The sequence below is a fragment of the Stegostoma tigrinum genome, chromosome 41, assembly GCF_030684315.1.
Source record: "Stegostoma tigrinum isolate sSteTig4 chromosome 41, sSteTig4.hap1, whole genome shotgun sequence".
Taxonomy (NCBI): Eukaryota; Metazoa; Chordata; class Chondrichthyes; order Orectolobiformes; family Stegostomatidae; genus Stegostoma; species Stegostoma tigrinum.
The window spans coordinates 17,157,262-17,185,089 of NC_081394.1; the positions used below are offsets into that span (position 1 = coordinate 17,157,262).

Consider the following 27,828-nt stretch of genomic DNA (forward strand, 5'->3'; position numbering starts at 1 on the left):
CGCCTGGATTAGAACCGGGGATAGAGTTAGTGTTAGTGTTAGGCTTTGGGTCATGGCGAGGATTTATGTTACGATTAGGGTACAGGTGAAATTTATGGTTAGAGCTAGGGTTAGGTTCATGCGAGAGTTAGGTCTGATTTTAGCTTTAGGATTAGGGTTCGGGTTCTGTTTCAGGTCATGGTTCGGCGTTCTGCTAGAGTTAGTGGACAGGTTTTGGTTTAAGGTTAAGTCTCGGGCAAGGCTGAAGGTAAAGGTTAGGTGCACGTTTGGTTAGGTTTAGTGCTCGAATGGGAGATACGGTTAGGGTTATGACGAGGCCTAGAGCTAAGGCCTCGGTTAGAGTTGGGGACTGGTTTAGGGCTGAGGTTATCATTGTGGACAGGGCCACAGTGAGAGCGAAGGATATGGTTAGGACAAGGAACAGGATAAAGTTCAGTGTTAAGTTTAGGGTTGAGGTTAGAGTTCGTGCTGGGGCTAGGGTTATACCTAGGAACAGGTTTTGCATTAAGGTTTATGATTAGGGCTAGGGTTAGTGTTAGCATTCGGGTCAGTGTTGTGATTCTGGGGGTTTGTGTTTAAGGAAGGGACGGTGCTACTGCGAGCAAGAGGGTGAGCGTTAATTGTGAGGAAGTGTCACTGGGCCCGAAACGTTAACTCTAATCACTCTCCAGTTAATGCCAGGCCCGCTGAGCTTTTACAGCAGTTACAGTTTCAGCTTCTGATTTCCAGGACCCGCAGATCTTTCGATTTTTATTTAACAAAAGTGAAGAATTTGCTAATGTCTAATTTAGTGCAAGAAGAGAGGGCGACTTCAAAATAATGTCAAAAGGCGGTGTTCGCTGTCATCGCGCTCATTCCAAAGAAAGTTGTGTAATGTTTCATATCGGGGAGTTTTTGAAATGTGAACTTGAACGATTAGATGCATAGTGCGGTATTTGGCGCTTTCCCCTGCTTGTTCTGAAAGTTCTGAAATCGTCCTTCAAGATCAGGAATGGACACATTCAATTAGATGAGGGAAGGAAGTAAAAAGAGATTGTGTGAAATGTACATTTGTAATCGAAAAGTAAATTAACTCGTAAGTATTGGTGAATTCTTCTTCTAAACGTCCTCTTTTTTGTGCATAATGTATGTGCAATGGCGGGCTTTTTAAATTATAGAGAAAGCGGTTGATGATTTCGCGCCGTTATTTTCCAACTTCCTCCCCGTGCCCTCTCCGGATTAGGGAATGTAGCAGATATCTGACTGGGAAATGAAGCAACATTAGGAGATGATGAACATTTCTGTCGAAAAGATTTTTTTCTCCCTCTCAGTGTGAAGAACCCGGGACTTGGTAATTGTCCGCCCCTGTGAAACTCGGTCACAGCCAGTTTCACATTTCCTTTAATCACATTGGGAAGAGCTGAAATGACACAGTGCAACAAATACTCCGACCCTCAGTTCATCATTATGAGTGGGTGCTGACCGCCTGCGCTTTATTGGCGGGTGTGTTCATGTGCAGCCTCTTTGCCCAGCCCGCAGAGAGGAAACATATGAAACGCCACTGAGGTCATCTTCAGCGACTGCTATGTGTTCGTGTTACTCTTCAACACTCGATCACTTCGGGAGCGAATGGCCCCGGTGGCCGATGAACTCTGACTTACACCCCTGGAAAACTAAAGTAGTGTCCCTGTCTTTTGAGTCCCACAAGCAAGGATATTGTGTATCTCCTGACTTGTCAATTTCCAAATATCCGCTCAGGTTCTGTTCGGTTGCAGAATGCTGCAAGCGAGCCTTTCCGCTGTCGGTTCAAACAGAACTGAGATAAAGCCAGAACCTAGGTAGAATAGTTAATGTGGAGCAAATTTGCCAGAAAGGAGAGCAATATTGTCTGAAGATGGTGTCCCATTAATACGGTTACCAGGAGGAACGTCCGGCCCAGCAGGAAAGAGGGCATTCGGCCCATCGAGTCTAAACCAATCTCCGAAGGGTAGGGAATGAGGGAGGGGAGAGATTCTTAGACATTTTTTTGTAATCTAAAACCAAATCAACTGTTAAGTACCCATGCATTCTTCTCTGGAAAAATTCCTCCTCCATTCTGGCGCGCTTTTCAATTGAGAAAGAAAGCGGTTAATAATTTAGAGACAATTGTTTTCCGCCCGCTCCTTCCCTGCCCTGCCCATCGTTGTCGCCATGGTAACGCCAAGGGAGACAAGCAGCAGAGAGGAGATAACAGTGAATTTATCATCTTCTGCACGCATTGAATTTTTAACAGAGATCGGAGAACACAACTGGAGTACTCGGCTCTCTCTCCCTCTCTCTCTCTTTCTCTCTCTCTCTCACACACACACAGACACCTACCTGCTGTCACTGCTGATGCTACTGTGGTGGTGATCAGTAATTCAACTCCTACCGACACATAGCAGAAGCTGAAAGGGGCATGTTGATAACCATACTCACCATTCACCAAACATGAACTGATAGGTAGGGATTGATAATTCACCTTACAGATGGGCATAAAAGTAAGTGAAAGACATAGATTGGTACCCACACTCTTATATTCATGAGAAGTTGATATATACAGTCACACACTCACTTTGCAGTCACTGAGAGGAGATAAATTGATGACGACTCACACATTCGCATGACAGAAATTGACAGGTACAGATCAGTAAGTTGACTGACATAATGTTAAGGTGACGACATCATGTTACAGTCCAACAGTTTTATTTGAAAACAGAAGCAGCGATGAATTCTCCTCTTGACAGCCCGTAGTCCGTCCTTCACTGACAAGGCCCAAGCCAGGGGCGTGATGTTTTATCCGACTGACCTGGATGAGTGCAGCTCCAATAACGGTCGCCACATTCAGGGCAAATTGCAACACATCCACAAGCATCCACTCTCTCGACAGAGTTCGAGTCACTACCACTGCGCAACACGCCTCCCTCCATTGGCTACATTCTGTCTCTGTAATAATCTCCCATTTACTCCAACTCTCTGATGTTACTTTAAACAAGGAGTTAATATACACAGGATGAGTGTCGGGAGGATGAAATGACATATTTAATGGATCAATTCGATCGGCCATTGTGTTTTGAATCGGGGAAGCTCTATTGAAGGGCCGAATGGCCGTCAGCGTTTCCGATTCCTCATCAGATTCTGCAGAGGCCGAGGGAGGGAGTTACTACCGTGAGCCGGGAATGATCTCCATTGGAGCTTCATAAAGGGGTAATGTCCCTGTTTGAAACTTTCTCTGCACTTTCCACCACGGCCCCAGTTCCATTGCTCAAACTTGGTGAAAAGGGAATTGGGAAAATGAACAATTGATATTTGTTTCCGGGGAAACCTCAGGGGTACGTCGCTTTACGCCGCCCCTCCCCCAGCAGCTATATGACCGATCGAGAGGAGCGCATGCGTAATATACTTCGCGCCGGCGCTGCCACGGAGGAGCATTTGATCAGTGAGACCGCAATGGAGGGAGCAGTGCCCAGGGAAGCGAGAAGACCAGCAGGCTCCTCCCAGCAGCCCATCGAGATGTGAACCTGGGTCACTGACCGGGGTTCCGTTCGGGGAGAACCGGGGCCTGTTTGTAAGAGGCCGAGCGGAGCAGGAGCTGATCCGGGAGCTGGAAGTAAGCGGCCTGCGGTTGGGTAAGAGTGAGGCCTTTCTCGGGCTGTGTGTGGGCTGCTCAGGGATATACCGCGGGAAGCGGCTGCTGTGGTTTTCAATCCTCCGGAGACGGAAGAAAATTCACTGTGCAGTTTCTGTTCAACCTGTTTGTTGGCATTGTGTAGTGAATGGTGAACCGTGACAATCCTGTAACGGACATGCATTGGAGGCATTAAATTAATAGTTTCGAGTAAAACGAAACAATTTTTTAGCGATCATAACTCTGTTTCTTTCACGATAGTCATGGATAAGGATAGGTATATGCGGCAGAGTAAAGTTTAACTTTAGGGGGAAGGGTAATTACAATTCAGGTAGGCAAGAACTGGGAAACGTGACGATCCTGTAAAAGAGAGAGATAACGGGAACTGCAGATGCTGGAGAATCCAAGATAACAAAGTGTGGAGCTGGATGAACGCAGCAGGCCAAGCAGCATCTTCGGAGCACAAAAGCTGATGTCTTGGGCCTGGACCCTTCTTCAGAAAAGGGGGACGCTGTATACAGTGTGGCTGCCTCTCCATTGAGGAAACCAAGCGGAGGCTTGGGGACCGCTTTGCAGAATACCTCCGCTCGGTTCACAGTAAACAATTGCACCTCCCAGTCGCGAAGCATTTCAACTCCCCCCTCCCATTCCTCAGACGATATGTTCTTCCTGGGCCTCCTGCAGTGCCATCATGATGCTAATGATGCCATAGTTTGCAAGAACAGCAACTCATATTCTGCTTGTGAACCCCGCAGCCCAATGGTATCAATGTCGATTTCACCGGCTTCAAAATCTCCCCTCCCCCCCACTGCATCCCAAAGCCAGCCCAGCTCGTCCCCACCTGCCTAACCTGTTCTTCCTCTCACCTATCCCCTCCTCCCACCACAAGCCGTACCTCCTTTTCCTTCCTCCTAACCTCATCCCGCCCTCTTGACCTGGCTGTCCTCCCCGGACTGACCTATCCCCTCCCTGCCTCCCCAACCATACTCTCCTCTCCATCTATCTTCTCTTCTATCCATCTTTGATCCGCCTCCCCCTCCCTCCCAATTTATTTCAGAATCCTGTAAAGGACATGCGTTGGAGGCATTAGATTAATAGTCTGGAGTAAAACATTTGAAGAAGTGTCAGTTGTTCGTCTCTTTACTAGTTAGTGGAATGGGACTGGATAATGAACTGTGTAAGCAGTCTACTTGCTTCGAATTGTCCTATTCATGCAGCTGTGCAATTGGTGCTCAGCTCTGGTTCTCACTCAGTTGGTATAGAATTATATAAAACAAAACAGTCATCAGACAAGGAGAGCTCAGGGCAAGAATGGATTAACAGTCCAGCGATAATACAACGAACCCATTGCCTCCCTACACAGGTGTAAGCGATTGACATGGTTGTCTAATTCACATGAGTATCTGCTGTGAACATGGTGGGTGGTGCTCCCACATAGGATGGTAGTGCCTATGTTGTAGATCTGACGTGCCTTTCACGGCTTACCATGACAGGGTTGTATAGTGTTGTGGTTCATGTAGTCCTGAAGGCTAGGTAGTTTGCTGTGAGCAATGTTCTGTTTAAGGTTTTGCGGTTGTTTGAAGGCAGGTACTGGAGGTGTCAGGAAGATCTTAGTGAGGGCCTCATGGTCATGAGTAATGTGTTAAGGCTATGAAGAACATGGCGCAGTTTCTCCACTCTCAACAAGTACTGGACGATGAAGGGTACCCTATCGGTCGTATCCCGCATCATGAGGTTATCTGTAGGCCTGTGTTAGAGTGAAGTATTTAGGTATCTGTGTCTGATGGAGATGTCTGTGTCCAAGAGTGAGATTGATTGTAAAGAGTAGTCAATGGTAAGTCTCTTGGTGGGATGGAACTTGTTGATATCACTCCGTAGTTGCTTCAGTGATTCCTCAGACTACGTCCAAAGGAAGAAAATATCATCAATGTATCTGGTGGAGAACTTTGGATGGACGTTCTGTGCAACAAAGAAGCCTTGTTCGAACCTCTGCATGAAAATGTTGGCATGTTGGGGAGCACATCTGGCCCCTATGGCTGATGCATGTGTTTGGTTGGAAAACTGGCTGTCAAAGGTGAAAGTGTTACGGTCAAGGATGAAGTGGATGAGTTGTCGGATGGCGTCTGGAAATCAGCTGCTGGTGGTATTGAATACTGTGACTGATGCTGTGATGCTGTCATCATGGCGGTTGCTGTTGCAGTGAGCCAAAACCTCCACTGTGACAAAGAATTTTCCTGGTTTGGTTGGTCTGTGGGTGCCAAGTTTCTGTAAGAAATCTGCCGTGTCGTGACAGAAGCTGGGGATTCCCTGTATGATGAGTTTCAAGATGCCCTTGACATAGCCAGAGAGGTTCTCACACAGGGTCCCATTGCCTGATAGGATGGGACGTTCTGATGTGTTGGCTTTGTACATCTTTCAAAGGCAGGAGAAGGCCCCCAATCAGGAAGTTTGTGGAATGAGAGTGCGTATGGTACTCTGAAGAATTGGATCAAAGCTCTTGACCAGTCTGTTCAGTTGGCAGGTGTGTTCCTTGCTTGGATTGGTAGGTCTGTCGTGTTGCTGGTTGTTCAGGTGTTGGAACACTTTCTTGCAGTAGTCAATTGATGATGCAATATGTATGACGATGCCTCTGACATTGTCATCAAAGCAGCAATTTTCTTGTTGGACTTGAGAATGTGGATGTTAATGCATTGTGCTTGGGTGACATTTTGCACTAACTTGTGAGTTTGGTTGATGAATCTGGCGTTCATGCATTCGCTGATGAATTGAGCAAACCTGTCAAGCCCAATGCTTTGGCCCCTTTGGAGGTGTCGAATTTGGACCTTTGGGTAAACGTACTTTGAGGCAGATTTCAGGATACACGACAGCATAGAGTTGCGGAGCAGAGGCTGAGAACCAAGTTCCATACCCATGAGGATGGCTTCAACTAGGATCTTGAGTTCATGTCGCACTATAGGTGACCCCACTGCATTGTACACTTGCTCTCTTTTGCTGTCTTTCACATGCTCACTCACAGTTTATGTCAGTGACATGCACATATAAATCAGTGGAGTGAATTTGTATTTGCAGGTACATTCTATTTTTTTATTCTAAAAGCACACTATTTATAGACAGTCAGTCAATCGAGTTTCATAAATTAATGCTTTAGAAATAATACTAGTCTGACTCAAAACCCAATTGCAAAACAGATTTGAAACAAGCTCTCACACATAGCATGCATTACCTGTCGTAAAATGTCACCTCTTCATTACACTGTTGAAACATTTGGTTTTCACAGGGCAGTGACATCAATGCAATTTGAGGATTTTCATCTGCATATTAATCAATTAAAATATTTAACTGATTAAAGATTTAACTCTATCTTAGGTTTGTTTGACGCATCCTTCTCAGTTGTGCGACCCTTTAATTTATTTACTTCTAAATTCCGTGTTCGGTGTGCTTCTTTCTCACTTCACCTGATGACGGGACTGTGCTGCAAAACCTTGTGTTTTCAAATGAACCTGTTGGACTATAACCTGGTTTGGTCACCTTCACGTTGTATCAGTCAACTTACTGATCTTTTCGTAGATTTATAATCACAGCAGAAAAAGACAAACGGATAGGTAACTACGCTTCAGTTTTTGCACATCTCTGACAGGAACAGACTCATAATTAACTTCACATATTCACAAAGCTGACGCCATCAAACATAGATCTTGGACTGAATTAATGTGTACATAAAGCGGAAGGTGACGGGGCAGATAGGTAGATAGATAACTGCGCTCTCTCATTCACCAAGTTGAAACTGACAGGCAAAGATTGATACTTGTACGTTCATATTTGCAGATTGATAACAAGTCACAAACTTGCTTTGCCATAACAGACAGGGACATATTGATGACAACACTTCCGTTGGCCTGACAGAAACAGACCTACGTAGATTAAGAAGTATGTTCACACAGTAACAAAGCAGAAACTGAAGGTAGGAAGTGATAATTTCAGTCATATTCATACACCAAAAACTGACAGATACAGATTGAAATCTAGACACGCAGTCACTTTGCAGAAACTGACGCAGAGATGTTCATAATCACACACATTCGTACAGCAAAATCTGATAGGTGCAGATTGATAAAAGCCTTCACACATTCAAAAACCAGAGATTGACAGGTGCAGATTAATAACTAGACCCTCAGATACACTCAGTTGAAACTGATAGGGACAGATGAGTATACACACTCACACATTCACATTGCAGAGACAGACATGGACAGATTGAGAATTATATTCTCACAGTCTCATCAGAAACTGTCAAGAATAGATGGATAAGTCTCAAACGTAGTCACCAAGCTGAAACCAACATGTAGAGACTGACAGCAACACTCATTCTCTCAGCTGAAGCTGACAGATGCAGGTTGATAACTCCAAGGACATATTCACATAGCAAAAACTGACAGGTATGTAATAAATGCATTAACATGTTCACAAATAAGAAATTGACAGCTACAAATAAATAAGAACACTGGCAGATACACAGTGCAGAAACTTACTGGCCGAGACCGGACAATTCCAGGCACACATGCACAGAGCAAATCTGACATGTACATTCTGATAACTGGCCTTACACCTTAACCAAGCTGAAACTGAAATGTATGGATCGATAACTGAACTCGAGGCCACTTCATAAACCGATAGGTGTAGATTGATATCTGCAATCTCATTTTCACATAGCAAAAACGGAGAAGTCCAGCTTAGCAGATGCAGTCACAAATTTGCATTACAGTAACTGACAGGGACACACTGATGTCAGCATTCACGTTCACATTGACAAAACTGGCTACATACAGACCAATAACAACACTCACATAGTCACGTTGCAGAAATTAACAGGTAGAAATTGATAACTGTACCCATACATTCACATTGCAGAATAGAATAGGCACAGGTCTATAAATACAGGTACATATTTGCATTCCAGTATCCGTTAGTGACAGGATAAGAAACATATCAGAAATGGATACGCATAGATTGTGAATATGCGAATGTATGTATCAAAGCAAAAACTGAGAAGTACAGCTTGGCAAATACAGTCACACATTTGCATTGCAGTAACTAACAGGGACACACTGACAAAACTCATGTTCACATGACAGAATTGGATAGGTACTGACCAATGACCACCCTGACAGCGTGACTTAGCAGAAACTGACAGGTAGAATCTGACCTGTATATTCAAAATGCAGAAATTAACAGGTACACATTGATAACTCCAGGCACAAATCTGTATTCCAGTCTCTGTCAGGGGCGGTTGAATAAACCGTCCTCTTACATCCACAGAGCTGAAACTCACAGGAACAGAATGATTACTGAACTCACATATTCATGTGGCATAAATGGATAAGAACAGTTTGATAAATAATGCACAGAACAGGATCTCACAGGTGTATGTTGACAATGACAGGCACAGGTTCATTTAGCAATAACTTACAGGGGGTGGTTAAAACGTTATCCCATATTCATACATCAGAAACAGATAGGTGCAGCTTTATAACTGTACTCGATTCAACAAGCAGAACCTAACAGACGTAGATGGATAACTAAACACGCATATGAACAGAGTAGAACCTGACTGGTACAGATTGATGATTAAACTTAAATATGAGCATAGCAGAAACTGACAGAAATAGGTTTGTACCTGCATACTAATACTCCCAGACCAGAAACTGGCAGGTACAGGCTGAGAACTATTTACACACATTTGCCAAGCAGGAACTGACAAGAACAGGTCAGTAATAACACTGCAGGTTTCACACCACACAAACTGGTTACAGATTGATAACTACAGTCACATATTCATGAGCCTTCCATGCGGCCCTCCATTTTTGTTTCAGCAGCAGGAGGAGCGGGAGCGTCGACCAGGTAGCTGCCGGGAAGGTGAGTCACTGTTTGAAAAACTTACCTCGCGAATAGGCGGAGCATACGCTGAGCAGGAGCGGACACGGTTCTGCTGAGTTAGCGAGGTAATATTTTTGTGGTTGCGTTACCCGAAACAGTACTCGGGTAGTGTCTCCCACCCATCCTCCTCCTCTCACCAAAAAAAAGGTTCTGTGCACCAGATTGGTAAGGTAACTAGTTTATTTTCTATTCTTTGTTTTTCAACAGTCTCTTTGGGAATTTAGAATAATGGGAATGGAGGTCAGGGCAGTAGAAAGTTCCTGCAGCAGAATGTGGGAGGTAAGGGTGACCACTAGTGTCCCTGCTGACTACATGTGTTGGAAGTGCACCCAACTCCAGCTCATCGGAAACTGCGTTAGGGAACCGGAGCTGGATGAACTTTGGATCATTCGGGAGACAGAGGGGGTTATTGAGAGGCGTTACAGGGAGGTAGTCTCTACTCATGTACAAAAAAAAGGCAGATGGGTTACAGTCAGGGGATGGAAAGGGAACTGGCAGGCAGTGCAGGGATCCCCTGTGGCCATTCCCCTCAACCATAAGTATACCATTTTGGATACTGTTGGCTGGCGGGGTGGGTGACTTACCAGGGGAAAGCAATGGGGCACAGGTCTTTGGCACAGAAAGGACGGGGGAAGAGGAGCAGAGCAGTAGTCACTGGGGACTCCAGAGTTAGGGGGACAGATAGGAGGTTCTGTGGGGATGAGAGAGACTCACGGTTGGTGTGTTGCCTCCCAGGTGCCAGGGTGTATGATGTCTCTGATCGTGTTTTTGGGATCCTTAAGGGGGAGGGGGAGCAGCCCCAAGTCGTAGTCCAGATAGGCACCAACGACATAGGTCGGAAGAGAGATGGGGGTTTAAGGCGGAAATGCAGGGAGCTAGGATGGAAGCTTCGAGCTAGGACAAACAGAGTTGTTTCTGGTTTGTTGCCCGTGCCACATGCTGGTGAGGCGAGGAATAGGGAGAGAGAGGAGTTGAACACGTGGCTACAGGGTGCAGGGGGGAGGGTTTTGGATTCTTGGATAATTGGGGCTCTTTCTGGGGTAGGTGGGACCTCTACAAGCAGGATGGTCTTCACCTGACCCAAAGGGGTACCGATATTCTGGGGGGGAAGTTTGCTGAGTCTATTCGGGTGGGTTTAAACTAACTCAGCAGGGGGATGGGAACCAAAATTGTAGTTCGAGTATCGAAAAGGTTGAGAGTAGGGAGGTCCAAAATAAAGTTTCAGGGATGTAAGATGGCACCAGCGAGCAAGAAATTGGTTTGAAGTGCGTCTACTTCAATGCCAGGAGCATCCGGAATAAGGTGGGGGAACTTGCAGCATGTGTTGGTACCTGGGACTTTGATGATGTGGCCATTTCGGAGACATGGATAGAGCAGGGACAGGAATGGTTGTTGCAGGTTCCGGGATTAAGATGTTTCAGTAAGAACAGAGAAGATGGCTAAAAGAGGGGGAGGTGTGGCATTGTTGGTGAAGGACAGTATTACAGTTGCAGAAAGGATGTTTGGGGACTCGTCAACTGAGGTAGCATGGGCTGAGTTCAGAAAACGGAAAGGAGAGGTCACTCTGTTGGGAGTTTTTTATAGGCCTCCAAATAGTTCCAGATATGTTGAGGAAAGGACAGCAAAGATGATTCTCGATAGGAGTGAGAGAGACAGGGTAGTTGTCATGGGGGACTTCAACTTTCAAATATTGATGGGACCACTATAGTTCGAGTACTATAGATGGGTCTGTTTTTGTCCAGTGTGTGCAGGAGGGCTTCCTGACACAGTATGTAGACAGACCAACAAGGGGCGAAGCCACATTAATTTGGTACTGGGTAATGAGCCCAGCCAGGTGTTAGATTTGGAAGTAGGTGAGCACTTTGGTGATAGCGATCACAATTCTGTTATGTTTACTTTCGTGATGGAAAGGGATAGGTGTATACCACTAGGCAAGAGTTATAAGGCTTGAGAAAGGCAATTACGATGAGATTAGGCAAGATTTAGGGAGCATAGGATGGGTAAGGAAACTGCAGGGGATGGGCACATTAGAAATGTGGAGCTAATTGAAGGAAAAGCTCCTGTGTGTCCTAGATAAGTATGTACCTGTCAGACAGGGAGGAAGCAGTAGAGCGCAGGAGCCGTGGTTTACGAAGGAAGTGAAATCTCTGGTCAAGAGGAAGAGAAAGGCTTCTGTTAGGATGAGATGTGAAGGCTCAGTTAGGGCGCTTGAGGGTTACAAGGTAGCCAGGAAAGACCGAAAGAGAGAGCTCGGAAGAACCAGGAGGAGACATGAGACGTTGTTGGTGGATAGGATCAGTGCAGACCCTAAGGCTTTCTATAGGTATTTAAGGAATAAAAGAATGATGAGAGTAAGATTAGGGCCAATCAAGCATAGTAGTGGTAAGTTGTGTGTGGAGTCAGATGAGATAGGGGAAGCAGTAAATGAATATTTCTTGACAGTATTCACTCTAGAAAACGACAATGTTGTCGAGGTGAATACTGGGATATAGGCTACTAGACTAGGTGGGATTCAGTTTCACAAGGAAGAGGTATTAGAAATCCTACAGAGTGTGAAAATCGAGAAGTCCCCTGGGCTGGATGGGATTTATCTTAGGATCCTCTTGGAAGCCAGGGAGGAGATTGCCGAGCCTTTGGCATTGATCTTTAACTTGTCATTGTCTGCAGGAATAATGCCAGAAGACTGGAGGATGGCAAATGTGGTTCCCCTGTTCAAGAAGGGGAATCGAGACAACCCTGGTAATTATAGACCAGTGAGCCGTACTTCAGTTGTTGGTAAAGTGTTGGAAACAGTTATAAGAGATGAGTTATAATCATCTAGAAAAGAATAATTTGATTAGGGATAGTCAGCACGGTTTTATGAAGGGTAGGTCGTGCCTCAGAAACCTTGCTGAGCTCTTTGAGAAGGTGACCAAACAGGTAGATGAGAGTAAACCGGTTGATGTGGTGTATATGGATTTCAGCAAGGCGTTCGATAAGGTTCCCCACAGTAGGCTATTGTAGAAAATGCGGAGGAATGGGATTGTGGGAGATATAGCAGTTTGGATCAGAAATTGGCTTGTTGAAAGAAGACAGAGGGTGGTGGTTGATGGGAAATGTTCATCCTGCAGTGCAGTTACTAGTGGTTTACCACAAGGGTCGGTGTTGGGTCCACTGCTGTTTGTCATTTTTATAAACAAACTGGATGAGGGTGTAGAAGGATGGGTTAGTAAATTTGCAGACAACACTAAGGTCGGTGGAGTTGTGGGTAGTGACGAAGGATTTTGTAGGTTACAGAGAGACATAGATAAGCTGCAGAGCTGGACTGAGAGGTGGCAAATGGAGTTTAATGCAGACTAGTGTGAGGTGTGCATTTTGGTAGGAGTAACTGGAATGCAAAGTACTGGGCTAATGGTAAGATTCTTGGTAGTGTAGATGAGCAGAGAGATCTCAGTGCACATGTACACAGATCCTTGAAAGTTGCCACCCAGGTTGACAGGGTTGTTAGGAAGGCATACAGTGTTTTAGCTTTTATTAATAGAGGGATTGAGTTCCAGAACCATGAGGTTCTGCTGCAGCTGTACAAAACTCTGGTGTGGCTGCACTTGCAATATTGCGTACAGTTCTCGTCACCGCATTATAAGAAGGATGTGGAAGCTTTGGACAGGGTGCAGAGGAGATTTACTCGGATGTTGCCTGGTACGGTGGGAAGGCCTTATGAGGATACGCTGAGGAACTTGAGGCTGTTTTTGTCAGAGAGAAGAAGGTTGAGAGGTGACTTAATTTTGACATAAGATAATCAGAGGGTTAGTTAGGGTGGACAGGGAGAGCCTTTTTCCTGGGATGGTGATAGTGAGCACAAGGTGGCATAGCTTTAAATTGAGGTGTGGAAGATATAGGACAGATTTGAGAGGTAGTTTCTTTCCTCAGCGAGTAGTGAGCGAATGGAACGCTTTGCCTGCAACGGTAGTAGTTTCAGAAACTTCAAGTACATTTACGTTGTCATTGGAGAAGCATATGGATGTCCATGGAAGAGTGTAGTTTAGATGGGCTTCAGATTGGTATGACAGGTCGGTACAACATCGAGGGCCGAAGTACCTGTACTGTGCCGTACTGTTCTATGTTCTGTGAGAATGATACTTGTGCACACATCCATACAGTAAAAATTCATGTATACCCATTGTAAATGCATTTACACATTCAAAGACAAATACTGACATGTACAAATTAATAACTGGACTCTCAGACTCATTTAAAAAATCCTGACAGGGACAGATTTATTTTTGCATCACTCTTGCATGACAGAGTCAAAATGATAACTGCACTCACGTTTTTCAAAAGAAAGAATGAAGTATGCCAAGATATTCACTAAGCATAATCTGACAGATATAGGTGAAAGAATACATTTGTATATTCACAAAACAGTGACTGACATGGACAGATCAGTAACTAAAATCTCAATTTGAAATAGCAGATACCGACAAGTACAGAATGATAAATACATTAACGTGTTCACAAATAAGAAACTGATGGGTACAAATTGATGATTGCCCTCTCAGATGCACAGCACTGAAAATGACAGGCAGAGATCGTAAATGCATACACATGCACAAAATTGTCAAAGGAACATTGATAACTACACTCCTATGTTCACAAAGCAGAAACTGTCATAAACAGATTGATAACACTTCCACTTTGACAGAATAAAATGACAGTCTCGCATTCACCACGCTTGAACAGATGGTTATAAATTGATAAATAAATTGAAACGTTGACATAGCAGAAACCTGGAGGCATAACTTGGCATGTGCCCTCGTACATTCAGTTGGAGAAACTGACAGGCACAGATGGATAACTGCCCTCGGATAGCAGAAAACCTTAAGAGCAAACTGATTTTCACACTCCTCCCATATTTCCACATCAGAAACTGCCAGGCAAAAATTTAATAACTAAACTGATATCCCATAGCAGAAACCAACAGGTAGGAGTCAGTAATAACCTTCATTTCTTCACTTAGCAGAAGTTGGCGGGTTTAGATTGATAACAACACTCAAAATGACGTTGTAGAAAGGAACAGATACAGTACGATGACGACATTCACGTACAAGGAGCTGGGACAACAGGGACTATTGATAACTGCAACCACACATTCGTGCAGCATAACTTAACAGGTACAAACATACGATCAATATTTCACATTCAAAAAGTAGCATCTGACAGGTTCAGGTTGATAATTTCACTCCGATTTTCACATAGAAGTGAGTGGGATGGATTGGGCAAACTGACCCTCAATAAACTTGAAACTCTGACCAATACAATTTAGTTGACACTCATCCAGAAATCACAGGCTGCGAAAAACCAAAATAACTCTCTTAGACACAAGAGATGCTTGTGAACAGAATAGAACATATTGTTACAATCAACATTCTTACAGGCAAAATAGTTCTGAAATAACAATCGTCAGTGCAGAGAGAGTACAAGTGACTGGTCAGAAATAAATTTCAGAGAAAATCCCCCGAAAAATCTCATCCGTATTTAATTGTGTGGATTGATCAGAAAGCGATAATTCTGTGTTAATTGCAGTCGGTGTAGAGTATCATGACGTGCAGCTGGAAACACAGACTTTCACATTATTATAACAGAGCAAAAGGTACAGAGCCTATAGCACAGTCTCTTTCAGTGTCGCAGACACGTATCAAATCTCCCTCAGTCAGATGGACAGGAATAAAATCAAGTTCCACACAACATTTAGATGCAGTTCCTGACAGATTCACTTTTAGACCCACACTACCCAATCACAGAGAGATTTAGCATGAGGGTTTTGACAGCGTATAAAGTAACCAATGAGGAACGAGGCTTTCCCCATCCTTCATTTGCATTGCTGACGCCAACAGTATGCAAAAAGCCAGCTCCGGGCCCGCTCTCCCTGATTCTGTCACCATGGTTGAAGAAAAGAAAGGGCCAGTTGCTAAGAAGGGCGCTAAGAAAGCGGTGAAGAGGGCGCCAGCGAAAGGCAGCAAGAAGAGGCGAAAGTCCAGGAAAGAAAGTTACTCCATCTACATCTACAAAGTGTTGAAGCAGGTTCACCCCGACACCGGGATCTCCTCCAAGGCCATGAGTATCATGAACTCGTTCGTCAAGGATATTTTCGAGCGTATCGCGGGGGAGGCTTCCCGCTTGACCCGTTACAACAAGCGCAGCACCATGAGCTCCCGGGAGATCCAGACTTCCGTACGCCTGCTGCTGCCCGGGGAGCTGGCCAAGCACGCCGTGTCGGAGGGCACGAAGGCGGTGACCAAGTACACCAGCTCCAAGTGAAACGCCACTTGGCACTGAAAAACCCAAAGGCTCTTTTAAGAGCCACCCACAAATTCCCTTAAACAGCTGAACCTGGATGTTTTTAATACTGATGAACTTTTCTTTGCAGTTGGTGCGGAGAAATTTTAAATTTCAGTTCAATGTTTGCCTTTTATAAAATGATCTGTAAATTAGAGTGGTCAAGGAGATTCTGTGTGCTTTATTCTCGGTTGATTTCCAATACAGCCTATTTTGCCTGATAATAGACTGCATATGAGTCATTACAGTCTTTTCTTTAAAAAAATCTTAATTCTTTAAATTTAAAAATATATCCCCCGTCTTGAAATCCCCCTCCGAAGGAAAACGCATTTGCCATTCACCTTATCTTTGCCCCCTCATGATTTTGTAAACACCAATAAGATCATTCCTCAACTTCCGAGTCATTTCTCAGTTACATTGTTCAAATCACTCTTTACTCGACTCCGATGCCGCATGAACCCAAGGTATCACCTTCTGTCAAACAGAAATAAGAGTGTGCCCAAACTTGATTACCCCCCGGTAGGAAGAATTAGCGCGCGGTGAGCAATTTTGTTTTATTTCCAACTGTCCACCGGGATTTTGTAAGATTTTACAGATTACTGTAAATGAGCCTTTCTGTTATTGGTGACAGACTTTCAAAACGAACCGAGATAGAAAGCAGAACAGCTGCCTGACTGGTGTGGAGTTATTCAGATCCAGTGCAGTAAGGAAGGGCCACTTTAAAATAATGTTTGCAACATTAATGCGCTCACCCGTAAGAACATTGTGTGATGTTGTATCAATATGTCGGGGCGCTCTTGAAATAGGAAAGAAAATGAATATGCGCAGGGTGCAGCTTTTGACGCTCGGTTTTCGTTTCCGACTGTCCTCACGGTTAAGAAAACGCATTAAAGATCGGAAATGGACAGATTGAAGGGAAAAAAGGAATGAGATATTTCTTTAAAAAGTGTTAAGTATACGTTTGTAAACTAAAAGTAAATTACCTCGTAAAAAGTGTTGATGCATTCCGCTTTCTAAAATGTTTTGTACATATTGGCGGGCTTTTCAAATTAGACAGAAAGCGGGAGATCATTTTGGCGCCGTAATTTTCAGGTTGGTGAGTGAAGCAACGAGGTTGGGGCAAGATTTAAGGCTTGTGTCACTGTTAAGGTCAGGGTTATGTTCAGGGCTAGGTTTAGGGTTAGGGCGTTGGTTCCGGTTCGACCGAGGGTTAGCGCTCGAGTTAGGGTTATGGTTCGGGTTTAGGATTGGTTTAGGTTTAGAGCAAAGATTGGGGTTATGGTTAAGGTTGGATTGGGTTCGGTCCAGGGGTAGCATTATGGTTTGGGCTAGACCTGGGTCTACAGTTCGTGTTAGTGTTCCTGCTCGGACTATGGTTAGGAGAAGAAGTAAAGCGAGGGCATGATTTAGTGCAATAGTGTGAGCCTTTGGATTAAACAGGGGGTTACGGTTAGTATTAGGACTGGGATTACAGTTAGGGTGAGTGCAATGGCTAGCGTTAGGGCTAAGATAAGAGCCAGGGCGAGGGACAATGTTCGGGTTATGGCTAGGATTCAGGATAGGGCTAGGAATACAGTTCAGGCAAAATTTCGGAATAGGGCTAGGGTTGGGTTCAGGCTATGTTTAGGCCTAGTTTTCGGGTTAGTGTTTGGGCTATGTTTCGGACTACATTGACGGTTGGGTCGAGGTTTACTGTCAAGTCTCGTGTTATGGTTACAGGCCAGGGTGAGGTTTAGTACAGAAGTGTTCGGGTTAGGGTGTGGGTTACTGGCCCCGAAACGTTAACTCTGTTTTCTGCTTCACATATGCGGCTAGACCTCCTGAGCTTTTCCAGCAACTTTGTTTTTGTTCCTGATTTACAGCATCCGCAGTTCTTTCGGTTTTTATTCAGCATTTTCTAATATCTAATTCAGTGCAATAACGGAGATCTACTTCGCAATAGTGTCAAAATGCGGTGAATGCGCTCATCCCAAAGAAAGTTATGTGATGTTTCATATCGGTGTGCCTTTGAAATGTGAAATTGAATGATCAGGTGTAGAGTGCAGTTTTTGACATTTAGTTTTTCCCTGCTTCTGAAGGTTCAGAAACCGTCATTCAAGATCAGGAATAGACATTTAATTCGAGGACAGAATGAGGCAGAGAAAGTATACAATTGTAATCGAAAAATAAACAAACTCATAACTATTGATGCATTCTACTTTGTAAAACCTCCTCTGATTGTACATCTGGGCGGGCTTTTCAAGTTGGAAAGAAAGCGGTTGATGATTTCGCGCCGTTATTTTCCAACTTCACGTAGTGGTACATGTTACAAAGAATGGCATTGTATGCTCTGATCCACCAGCTCATTTCAGAAAGTCAAATGACTTTAGGAAAAAAGACATGCAGAGCTTTTAATGGGATAAGAAATCGAGTTTATGGCTCTTAATTGCTGGAATACTTGGCTTTGGAGAGATTATGCAGGCCTGCATACCAGTGTTTGCTTCGCAACTCTTTCTGGACTTGATTTCTGTAATCACAGATCTGGGTATTTATATCAAAAAAAACTGAAAACACTATGCTACCCTACTTGTATTCTGGAGACTAGAATTGTACATAGTACTTTGAATGACTTACTCCCATTCCTTGAAAGTTGCCACCCAGGTTGACAGGGCTGTTAAGAAGGCATACAGTGTTTTAGCTTTTATTAATAGAGGGATTGAGTTCCGGAACCAAGAGGTTATGCTGCAGCTGTACAAAACTCTGGTGTGGCTGCACTTGGAGTATTGTGTACAGTTCTGGTCACCGCATTATAAAAAGGATGTGGAAGCTTTGGAAAGGGTGAAGAGGAGATTTATTAGGATGTTGCCTGGTATGGAGGGAAGGTCTTACGAGGAAAGGCTGAGGGACTTGAGACTGTTTTTGTTCGAAGAAGGTTGAGAGGTGACTTAATTGAAACATATAAAATAATCAGAGGGTTAGATAGGGTGGATAGGGACTGCCTTTTTCCTAGGATGGTGATGGCAAGCAGGAGGGGGCATAGCTTTAAATTGAGGGGTGAAAGATATAGGACAGATGACAGAGGTAGTTTCTTTACTCAGAGAGTAGTAAGGGAATGGAACACTTTGCCTGCAATGGTAGTAGATTCGCCAACTTTAAGTACATTTAAGTCATCATTGGACAAGCATATGGACGTACATGGAATAGTGTAGGATAGATGGGCTTGAGATTGGTATGACAAGTCAGCACAACATCGAGGGCCGAAGGGCCTGTACTGTGCTGTAATGTTCTACGTTCTACGTTCTACTTCCTCCCCGTGCCCTCTCCGGATTGCGGAATGTAGCAGAAATCTGATTGGGAAATGAAACAACATGAGGAGATATTGAACAATGTGCCCAATCAGCACAGAGCACGCAACCAATCCTCCCGAAGGGAGAGAGGACGGAATGTGGGCGGATTGCAGTATTCTCTGTGAAAGTGTTGGTGAGATTGTGGATATGAGTGGAAGAGGAAAGAGCACGAAAGCTCGCTCCACGCCTAAGTCTCGGCCGTCCCGGGCTGGCCTGCTGTTCCCGGTGGGCCGGAGCGCCGGTCTATCTGGCTGCGGTGCTCGAGTACCTGACGGCTGAAATCCTCGAGCTGGCCGGCAAGGCGGCCCGGGACAACAAGAAGACCCGCATCATCCCCAGGCACCTCCAGCTGGCCGTGCGTAACGACGAGGAGGTCAGCAAGCTGCTGGGAGTGGTGACCATCGCTCAGGGAGGGGTGCTGCCTAATATCCAGGCTGTACTACTGCCCAAAAAAACCGTCGCTGGGAGCACCCCTAAAAAGTGACGAGTCCCATTCTTGAACCTGACAACCCAAAGGCTCTTTTAAGAGCTACTCACATCTGAGAGAGGAACTAGGCCCTCACTGCTGTCGGGTTGATTGAGAGTCATAGACCAGATCTCCTAAATTAATCTCGTTCAATTTGGCCCATATTCCTCTACACGCCGTCTATTCACTTACCCATCCAGATGCCTTTTTTGAAATGCTGCAGCTGCAACCAGCTTCCATCAGTTCCTCCAGCAGTTCATTCCATAACCTTCTACGTTAAAATGTTGTCCCTTAGGTATTATTTAAATCTATCGTCCCTCCCTTTAAATCCGTGCAATCTGGTTTTGGACTCCCCTGTCCGGGACTTGGTGGGGTGAGGGGCGCGGCGGAGAAGAGGCCTTGGCTTCATCCTCTCCATGCTGGTCATGATTTTATAAACTTGTTATAGTTCACCTCTCAGCCTCCGATGCTCCAGGGAAAATGGCCACAACGTATTCAGCTTCTCCCTGTAACTTAAACCCTCCAACCCGACATCCTTGTAAATCTTTTCTGGATGTTTTCACATTCAACAACATCTTTCCTGAAGCAGGGAGAAACGAATTGAATGCAGTATTCCAAAAGAGATCTAATCAATGTCCTGTACAGCTGCAACGTGACATTCCAGCTTCTGTCGTCAATGCATTGACCAAAAAAGGAAGGTAAACCTAACGCCTTCTTCGCTCCCCTACTTACCTGTGACACCACTATCAAGGAAATTTGAACCTGTACCCCAAGGACTCTTTGTTCAACAACACTCCCTTTGACCCGCGTTTTAACAGAACAAGGTGAGAACCTCATCAGACACGCCTGCGACTGGGACAGGGACAGCACTGAGTGAAACACAGAGCAAAGCCCACTCTGCTGTTTCCAAACAGAAAATAAAGCTGCCTTGACTTTGTTGTACAAAGGTATAGGTGCTAATCCTCTGGGGAAAAACAAAAAAAATTAGCCTCTATCGGACGTAGCAGGAACTGCAGATGCTCGAGAATCTGAGATAACAAGGTTCAGAGCTGGATGAACGCAGCAGGCCAAGCAGCATCAGAGGAGCAGGAAGGTTGACGTTTCAGGCCGAGACCCTTCTTCTGAACCATTTTCTGCAGAAGGGTCTCGGCCCGAAACGTCAGCCTTCCTGCTCTTCTGAGGGCGCTTTGCCTGCTGTGTTCATTCAGCTCTGCACCTTGTTGTCTCAAAATGCTCCTCTCGACTTTGTTCCCACCAGCCTTTTTTCGGCAGAGACCACAACGGACCAAAACAAAAAACAAACAAGTAAAAATCAAAGACAAAACAAATAAATAAACAAAAGAGTAATAAGCAAATCCTCTCTGCTCCGTCCCCAAACACCCTTGGATAGGGACAGCAAGGGTTTCAAATCCAGAAATAGTTCCATTGCTCATTTGAACTAAAGATAAAATTCCCCTCACACCGATCATCACCAAGTACATCTGGGACAGCGACAGTTTGGGGATTAAATAAAAGCCCCCTTTGCTCTTCCAACGGGACCAAAAAACTGGAACAAAGGGAGAAAATAAGACAACCTTCTTCCCGGGGCACCAAACCGAACAGAAAAGCAAACCCAAAAGGCAAAATCTAAACTGACTCGAAAGAAACAATGAGCCAACGCGCGATATCATTATCCAGGCCCGTGGCGCACAGTGGTCTCGAAAGGCTTCGAGCGGACCAATGAGCACCGCGTGCTCCCTCTCCAGGGACGAACGGAACCATGAAAGAAGGGCAGGTAGGTGGGTAGAAAGAAAGGTCTGACGATCCCCTGCTTGAACCTGGAAATGGCCAACTTGGTCAGGCCTAGGAACAAAGCCACAACAAAGCTCATAGTCTCGCCCACCCTACACCGCATCGGGTGTCTTTACATCAGAACTGTGGGGCTGAATTACAACCAAATCTTTGACAACAGCCCGTTCGAAAATCTAAAAGGGGGCTGTAGACGAACACACTCGACGTACAGGTGGAAGACCCTCTCCAGGCCAGAACAACACATCCCGAGCCCGCAATAATCGCCCTCGTCCTCACACACCACCCCAACAACCTCCGGATACAACGCATCATCCTTCGACACTTCCGCCATCTACAATGCGACCCCATACCTGAGATATTTTTCCATCCCCACCCTTGTCTGCCTTCCAGAGTGACTCCCTTGTCCACTCCACACTCCCCTCCAATCCCACAACACCCAGCACCTTCCCCTGCAACTGCAGGAAGTGCTACACTTGCCCCCACACCTCCTCCCTCACCCCCATCCCAGGCCTCAAGATGATTTTCCATATTAAGCAGATGTTCACCTGCACATCTGCCAATGTGGTATACTGTATCCACTGTACCCGGTGTGGCTTTCTCTCATTGGGGAAACCAAGCGGAGGCTTGGGGATTGGTTTGCAGAATACCTCCGCTCGGTTCGCAATAAACGACTGCACCTCCCAGTCACGAACCATTTTAACTCCCCCTCCCATTCTTTAGACGACATGTCCATCCTGGGCCTCCTGCAGTGCCACAATGATGCCACCCGAAGGTTGCAGGAACAGCAACTCATATTCCGCTTGGGAACCCTGCAGCCCAATGGTATCAGTGTGGACTTCACAAGCTGCAAAATCTCCCCTTCCCCCACTGCATCCCAAAACCAGCCCAGCTCGTTCCCTCCCCCCACTGCATCACCAAACCAGCCCAGCTCGTTCCCGCCTCCTTAACCTGTTCTTCCTCTCACCTATCCGCTCCTCCCACCTCAAGCCACACCACCATTCCCCACCTACCAACCTCATCCGGCCTCCTTGACCAATCCCTCCATCCGGACTGATCTATCCCCTCCCCAACTCCTGACCTATACTCTCCTCTCCACCTATCTTCTCCTCTATCCATCTTCGGTCTGCCTCCCCCTCTCTCCCTATTTATTTTAAAACCCTCTCCCCATCCCCCTCTCTGATGAAGGGTCTAGGCCCGAAACATCTGCTTTCGTGCTCCTGAGATGCTGCTTGGCCTGCTGTGTTCATCCAGCCCCACACTTTGTTATCTTGGATTCTCCAGCATCTGCAGTTCCCATTATCTCCGAACATGCACTTTGCCTGGCAGCCAGTGAACTTGCCCAGTTGCCGGTTGGACAGCACCATTGCACGCAGCACTATCTACCCCAGATCCCCAGTGTAAGAGGAAAGATTCCTTCATAGAGGGCCCTCCACTGGCAATCTCCACCCCTGGTGGGCAAGGCAGCACACCAAGGTACTTACAGGCAGCAGATGAAGGCACGAACCAGCACAAATAATGCCTTCATTGCCTTGGAAAATGGCACCGGAAGGATATCCCAGAGTCGGCTTGGATTGCATTGCAGCACGTCCTCGGGTCCGTGGTGCAGAGCCAATGACAGACAGGCGTCCAGAAGCTGGAGGTGGGGGCAATGCAGAGAATGTAACTGACCCACATATGAACAACCACGCCGTGCAAATACCATCGTCTCTCTCCTTCCCGCCACCCACGCAAACCAGGACCAATGCCTCCCCCTCACACACATAGCCGATAAAGGAAACTGGGAGTGTCCCATTAGGCCTCACCTGCCAGTCTAGTCGCCTCAGGCAGCCACGTCCCAACCTGTCACCCAACCCACATATTCAAAATAGTAATTTGTCAATTCCCAGAGGCAACAGTCGTAGAATAGAATAAAATAAAATAGAATCCCTACAGTGTGGTAACAGGCCCTTTGGCCTGACCAGCCCACACCAAACATCAGAGCATCCCACCCAGACCCACCCCTCTATAACCCACAGAATCTACAGTGCCCTGAACACTACGGGCAATTTAGCATGTCCAATCCACCAAAACTGCACATCTTTGGACTGTAGGAAGAAACCTACGCAGACACGGGGAGAATGTGCAAACTCCACTTAGACAGTCACTCAAGTTTGGAATGAATGGTGTCAAGTAGGCAAGAATCACAGAGTAATAATAAAGAATAGGCCCAGGCTTTGAACAATTCCTGGCCCAAAATATAGTCTCTCACTGTAAGTGTTCAGGCCCCAAGCAATTAGTGTCCAGGCCTGAATCCCCTGACTGAAGCTGTAGTCCAGACTCCAGAAATGAGCGTCCCAGGCACTGGCTGAATAAAAGTGCAGGCCACCATGTTTCTCAGAGCAACAGGAGCAGCACCCAGGCCTCAATCCTCAGCAGATTCTCCCTGGCACAGCACGTGTTATTACAACAGTCTTCAACTCAAGGAGGAGAAATGCAGGCCACCAGGCTTCCAAACGTAACAGCAGCAACAGAGAATCCCAGGTTTGAACACTTCCAGGCAGGCTGTAGCACCAGGGGCTCTAGGCTCTACTTGCTCTCTGTTGCAATAATGTGTTGCTACTGCAGCCTCCAATTTCCAACGACAGCAGCAGAGTACAGACTTCTGACACACTGCCCTTAACAGGGTAAAATATCCCTCCACCACCACCCTCTGTCTGCAATATTCCAGCCACTTTTGTTTTTTAATCCAAACGGCTAATTCTCCCTGCATTCAGTGTGATCTAACTTGCTAACCAGTCTACAAGGTGGGACCTTGTTGAGGTCCATACAGATAATGTCCATGGCTCTGCCTTCTTCAGTCCTCTTCATCACTTCTTCGAAAAACTTCAGTAAAGTTAGTGATATATGATTTCTCACACACAAGGCCATGTTGACTATTCCTTATCAGTTCTTGCCTTTCCCTTTACACATAAATCCTGTTCCTCAGAATCCCCTCCAACAACTTGCCTTTCACTGATGCCAGGCCCACTGGTCTATAGTTAACGTAAAAACAGAGAAGATGGGAGCAGGAGGAGGCCATTCGGCTCTTTAAGCTTGCTCTGCCATTATTTACAATCATGGCTGATTGACCAACTCAATAGCCTAATACTGCTTTCTCCCCATAACTTTAATGCTTTCATTCAAAGTGCTATATCTAGTCGTCTCTTGAATACATTCAATATTTTGGCATCAATTAGTTCCTTTGGTAATGAATTCCACAGGCTCACCACGCTTAGGCTGAAGAATTGTCTCTTCATCTCCATTTTAAATCGTCTCTCCTGAATCCTCATACTGTGACCCCTGGTTTTGGACACACCGATCATCAGGAACATCCTCCCTGCATTTAGCCTGTCCAGTCCTGTTAGAATTTTATAAGCCTGTATGAGATCCCTGCTCATTCATCTGAACTCTAGCAAAAATAATCTCAACCTTGCCCTACGTCAATCCTGCCAACCTAGAATCAGCGTGATAAACCTTCGCTGCACTGCCTCGAGAACAAGACCTCCTTTGTCAGAAAAAGAATCAAAAACTGCACTCAATATTCTACGTGTCAACTCACCAAGGCCCTGTATAACTGCAACAACACATCCCTGCTCCTAAACTCGAAATCTATCGCAAAAGGACAACATACTATTTGCCTTCTTTACCTACTTTAGATCCAGAACTGAAATTTCTCATTCCAGGGACCATTCTTGTAAACCACTTCTGCACCGTCTCCAATATATTCACACCTTTCCTGTGACGTGACATTTACAGCTGCACACAAGACTCCAACTGAGGTCTAAAAAGGGCTTTATACAAGTTCGACATCACCCTCTTTGCTCTGGTACTCCATTCCCCTGTGAGTAAATCCAAGAACACTGAATGTTTTATTAACCGCTCTCTCCACTTGTTGTGCCCTCCAAGCCACTCTGCCCTAAGCTATTTCACACTCACTCTCTTTTTCTCCCTTTCTCTCTCTCTCTCTCTCTCTCTATCTCTCACTCTGTGATATAATTAATCTACAGAGGCCCCCTTGGAAGTCATTGCCTTCAATTAGGTAATATTGGAAGTTGGGAATCACTTTGGATCTTCATTGTCTGAAGAATCATTTTAGATCATCATTGTCTGAACAATCTCCTTGGATCCTCTTTGTCGAAAGGATCTCTCTGGGTCTTCATTGTCTGAGGGGTGTATTTGGATCTTCATTGTCTAAGGAATCTGTTTGAATTCTCATTATCTGGGGGCTCCTTTTGCATTATTATTGTTTAACAGATCCCTTTGGATCACCTTTGTCTGAGGGATTTCTTTTGGTCCTCACTGACTAAGTGTCCCTTTAAATCATCAGTATCTATGAGATCTCTTTGGAGGTTGTATCTGTTCCAAGCCTCAAATTGCTGTATTGTTGATTCCAATGTAGCACTGTCTGCAGGCTCAACACTGACCCTACTCCAGCAGACACCAGAAAACACGCCAGCAAAATTCCTCTAGCCTGAGCCCATGTCGACACAGCTTTAAATTGACGGTCCCACAGTTTTTGTGGTTCACATGAAACTTGGTTCAACACAGAAGTCTGAAATCAGAAGCTAATTCTTTCCTGTCCATCTGGAATAATTACATGTTCAGCAGGAAACTGATCCGTTGCTGTGAAGGAACTTAAATCACTTGATTTCAGAATTATGCAGCACTAATAGAGACTGTTTCATCCAATGAGGCCTGGGTCAGCTCTTTGGAAGATCCCTCAAGTTAGTCCCCATGATCCCCTCTTTACCCCACAACACTGAAAATGTTCCCAGTTTTAATATTCCGCTAATGCCCGTTTTTCAAACTTGCTCTTCAATCCGATTCCACCTCCATCTCAGGCAGTGACTAATTGATCTCCTGTGAAGCTGCAATATTCTCAGCATCGATTAAGTTTATATTGTGCAGCAGATGAGAGGGAAACATGATTAATCTTACCTTGTCGATCTTAGATGCTGCTGTGGGACATTCAGGCCAGTGCTGTCTGAGTCTTATTTTCGAGATCCACTTCATCCTCCAGTTTTTATCCATGCTTCTTAAATGTCCCTGTCATCCCACACTCACCGACCTACATTAGCGTCAACATCTCAGTTTGATGATTCTCTGCATCGTTTTCTGAACCCTCCACTCCCCCACTCCCTATCTCTGTAACCTTCACCAATCCTTGAACCCACTGAGATCTCTTTGCTCCCCCAATGTTGTTGTCAGACCGGGAGATGGTGTATATCAGTGAGCACATGTGGTAATGGGTGACCTGGACTTGGTATGAATTTGTACACTGGCTCACTGCTGAATTGTTTCCCACTCTGAGCTCAATAACAATGATCTTTTACAAAACAATTAACTGCAAATCTGTCTGAGCTGATGGTGATGTTAACTTGAAGAAATAACAGCAGGAAGCAAGATTTCCTGATCATTATCCACTCCAAATATTTGAACAGCTTCTCCCTCACAAGCTCTAAAAGAGAAAGGAGTTACTGAAACTCAGATTTCATCTGACAGCTCTCAAGAAATCAGAACTCACAGACTTGAGCTGTATGCCCAGATTTTACTTGGAAGTAGAAATGTTTTGAAGGCATCAATCATTGGAATCTGTTTTCAAAATTAAGAAAAGAAATAGGAACAGAAGAAGGCTATTTTCCCTCTTGACCCTACTCCATCATTCAATTGGATCATGGCTAATCCAACAATTCCCGTTTCCACTTTCCTGTGTTTTGTCCGTAACCCTTGATTCCCTGATGGATCAAGAATCTATTCCATCCTTTGATGTACATTGTCCCCACAGCTGTCTGTGGCAGGAGTTCCAAAGACTCACAACCCTCTGAGAGAAGAAATTCTTCCTTATCTGAGTTTAAATTTGTGTCCCATTATTCTGATAACGGGGACCCTCTGGTCACAAACTCTCACATGATGTGAAACATCCACTCAGATTTACCCTGTCAGGCCCCTTAAGAATCCTATATGGTGAAATCAGATCGCCTCTAATTCTTCTAAACTCCACGGAATAGATGCCCAAACTGTTTTGTCTTTAATCATAAGACAATCCCTCCAAGCTGGGATCCTCCTAGTCAATCGGCTTTGATCTGCTTCCAATGAAATGATACCTTTAAAAATTGACAATACCAACAAAGGTCAATGTTGGTCATAGAAGCAAATTCCAAACATTATGTTTCTTACCCAGGACCTGCCTGACACTTCACCTGGGGAGTAAGTGCCGAGATGCTCTGCTTGGGCTGAATGTAATTTTCCTCTGCTGTTCCACTGTGTTTTTAATTAGAAAGAGCTGACACACCGAGTCAAAATGAGGAAGTAGGAAGTCTGTGATAAATTCTATAACAGCTTGCAATATAACC

The 27,828-nt window shown here is 45.2% G+C and overlaps 1 protein-coding gene, 1 long non-coding RNA gene and 1 pseudogene across 5 annotated transcripts in view; 2 read left to right on the forward strand and 1 right to left on the reverse strand.

Annotated features, from left to right (window-relative positions):
* The window catches only part of LOC132206719 (histone H2AX-like), a 46,214-nt pseudogene extending 26,530 nt beyond the window's left edge, over positions 1-19,684 (forward strand).
* Positions 15,405-27,828, forward strand: part of LOC125448580 (late histone H2B.L4-like) — a 36,938-nt gene continuing 24,514 nt past the window's right edge. For 3 of the 4 annotated variants that reach the window (XM_059641308.1, XM_059641311.1, XM_059641310.1), the window contains exon 1: positions 15,405-16,413. In XM_059641308.1, the coding sequence (XP_059497291.1) occupies positions 15,434-15,856 (423 nt within the window). In that variant the 5' untranslated portion in view covers positions 15,405-15,433 and the 3' untranslated portion in view covers positions 15,857-16,413. Of the gene's footprint in view, positions 16,414-17,952; positions 18,023-27,828 lie in introns of those variants that run through there. The other variant, XM_059641309.1, reaches the window with a different exon arrangement.
* Positions 23,018-27,730, reverse strand: LOC125448498 (uncharacterized). Its single transcript, XR_007246718.1, has 3 exons — positions 27,653-27,730; positions 26,414-26,543; positions 23,018-23,090 (listed from the first exon to the last, which is right to left on the reverse strand). It is a non-coding gene; the product is annotated as an uncharacterized LOC125448498 (long non-coding RNA).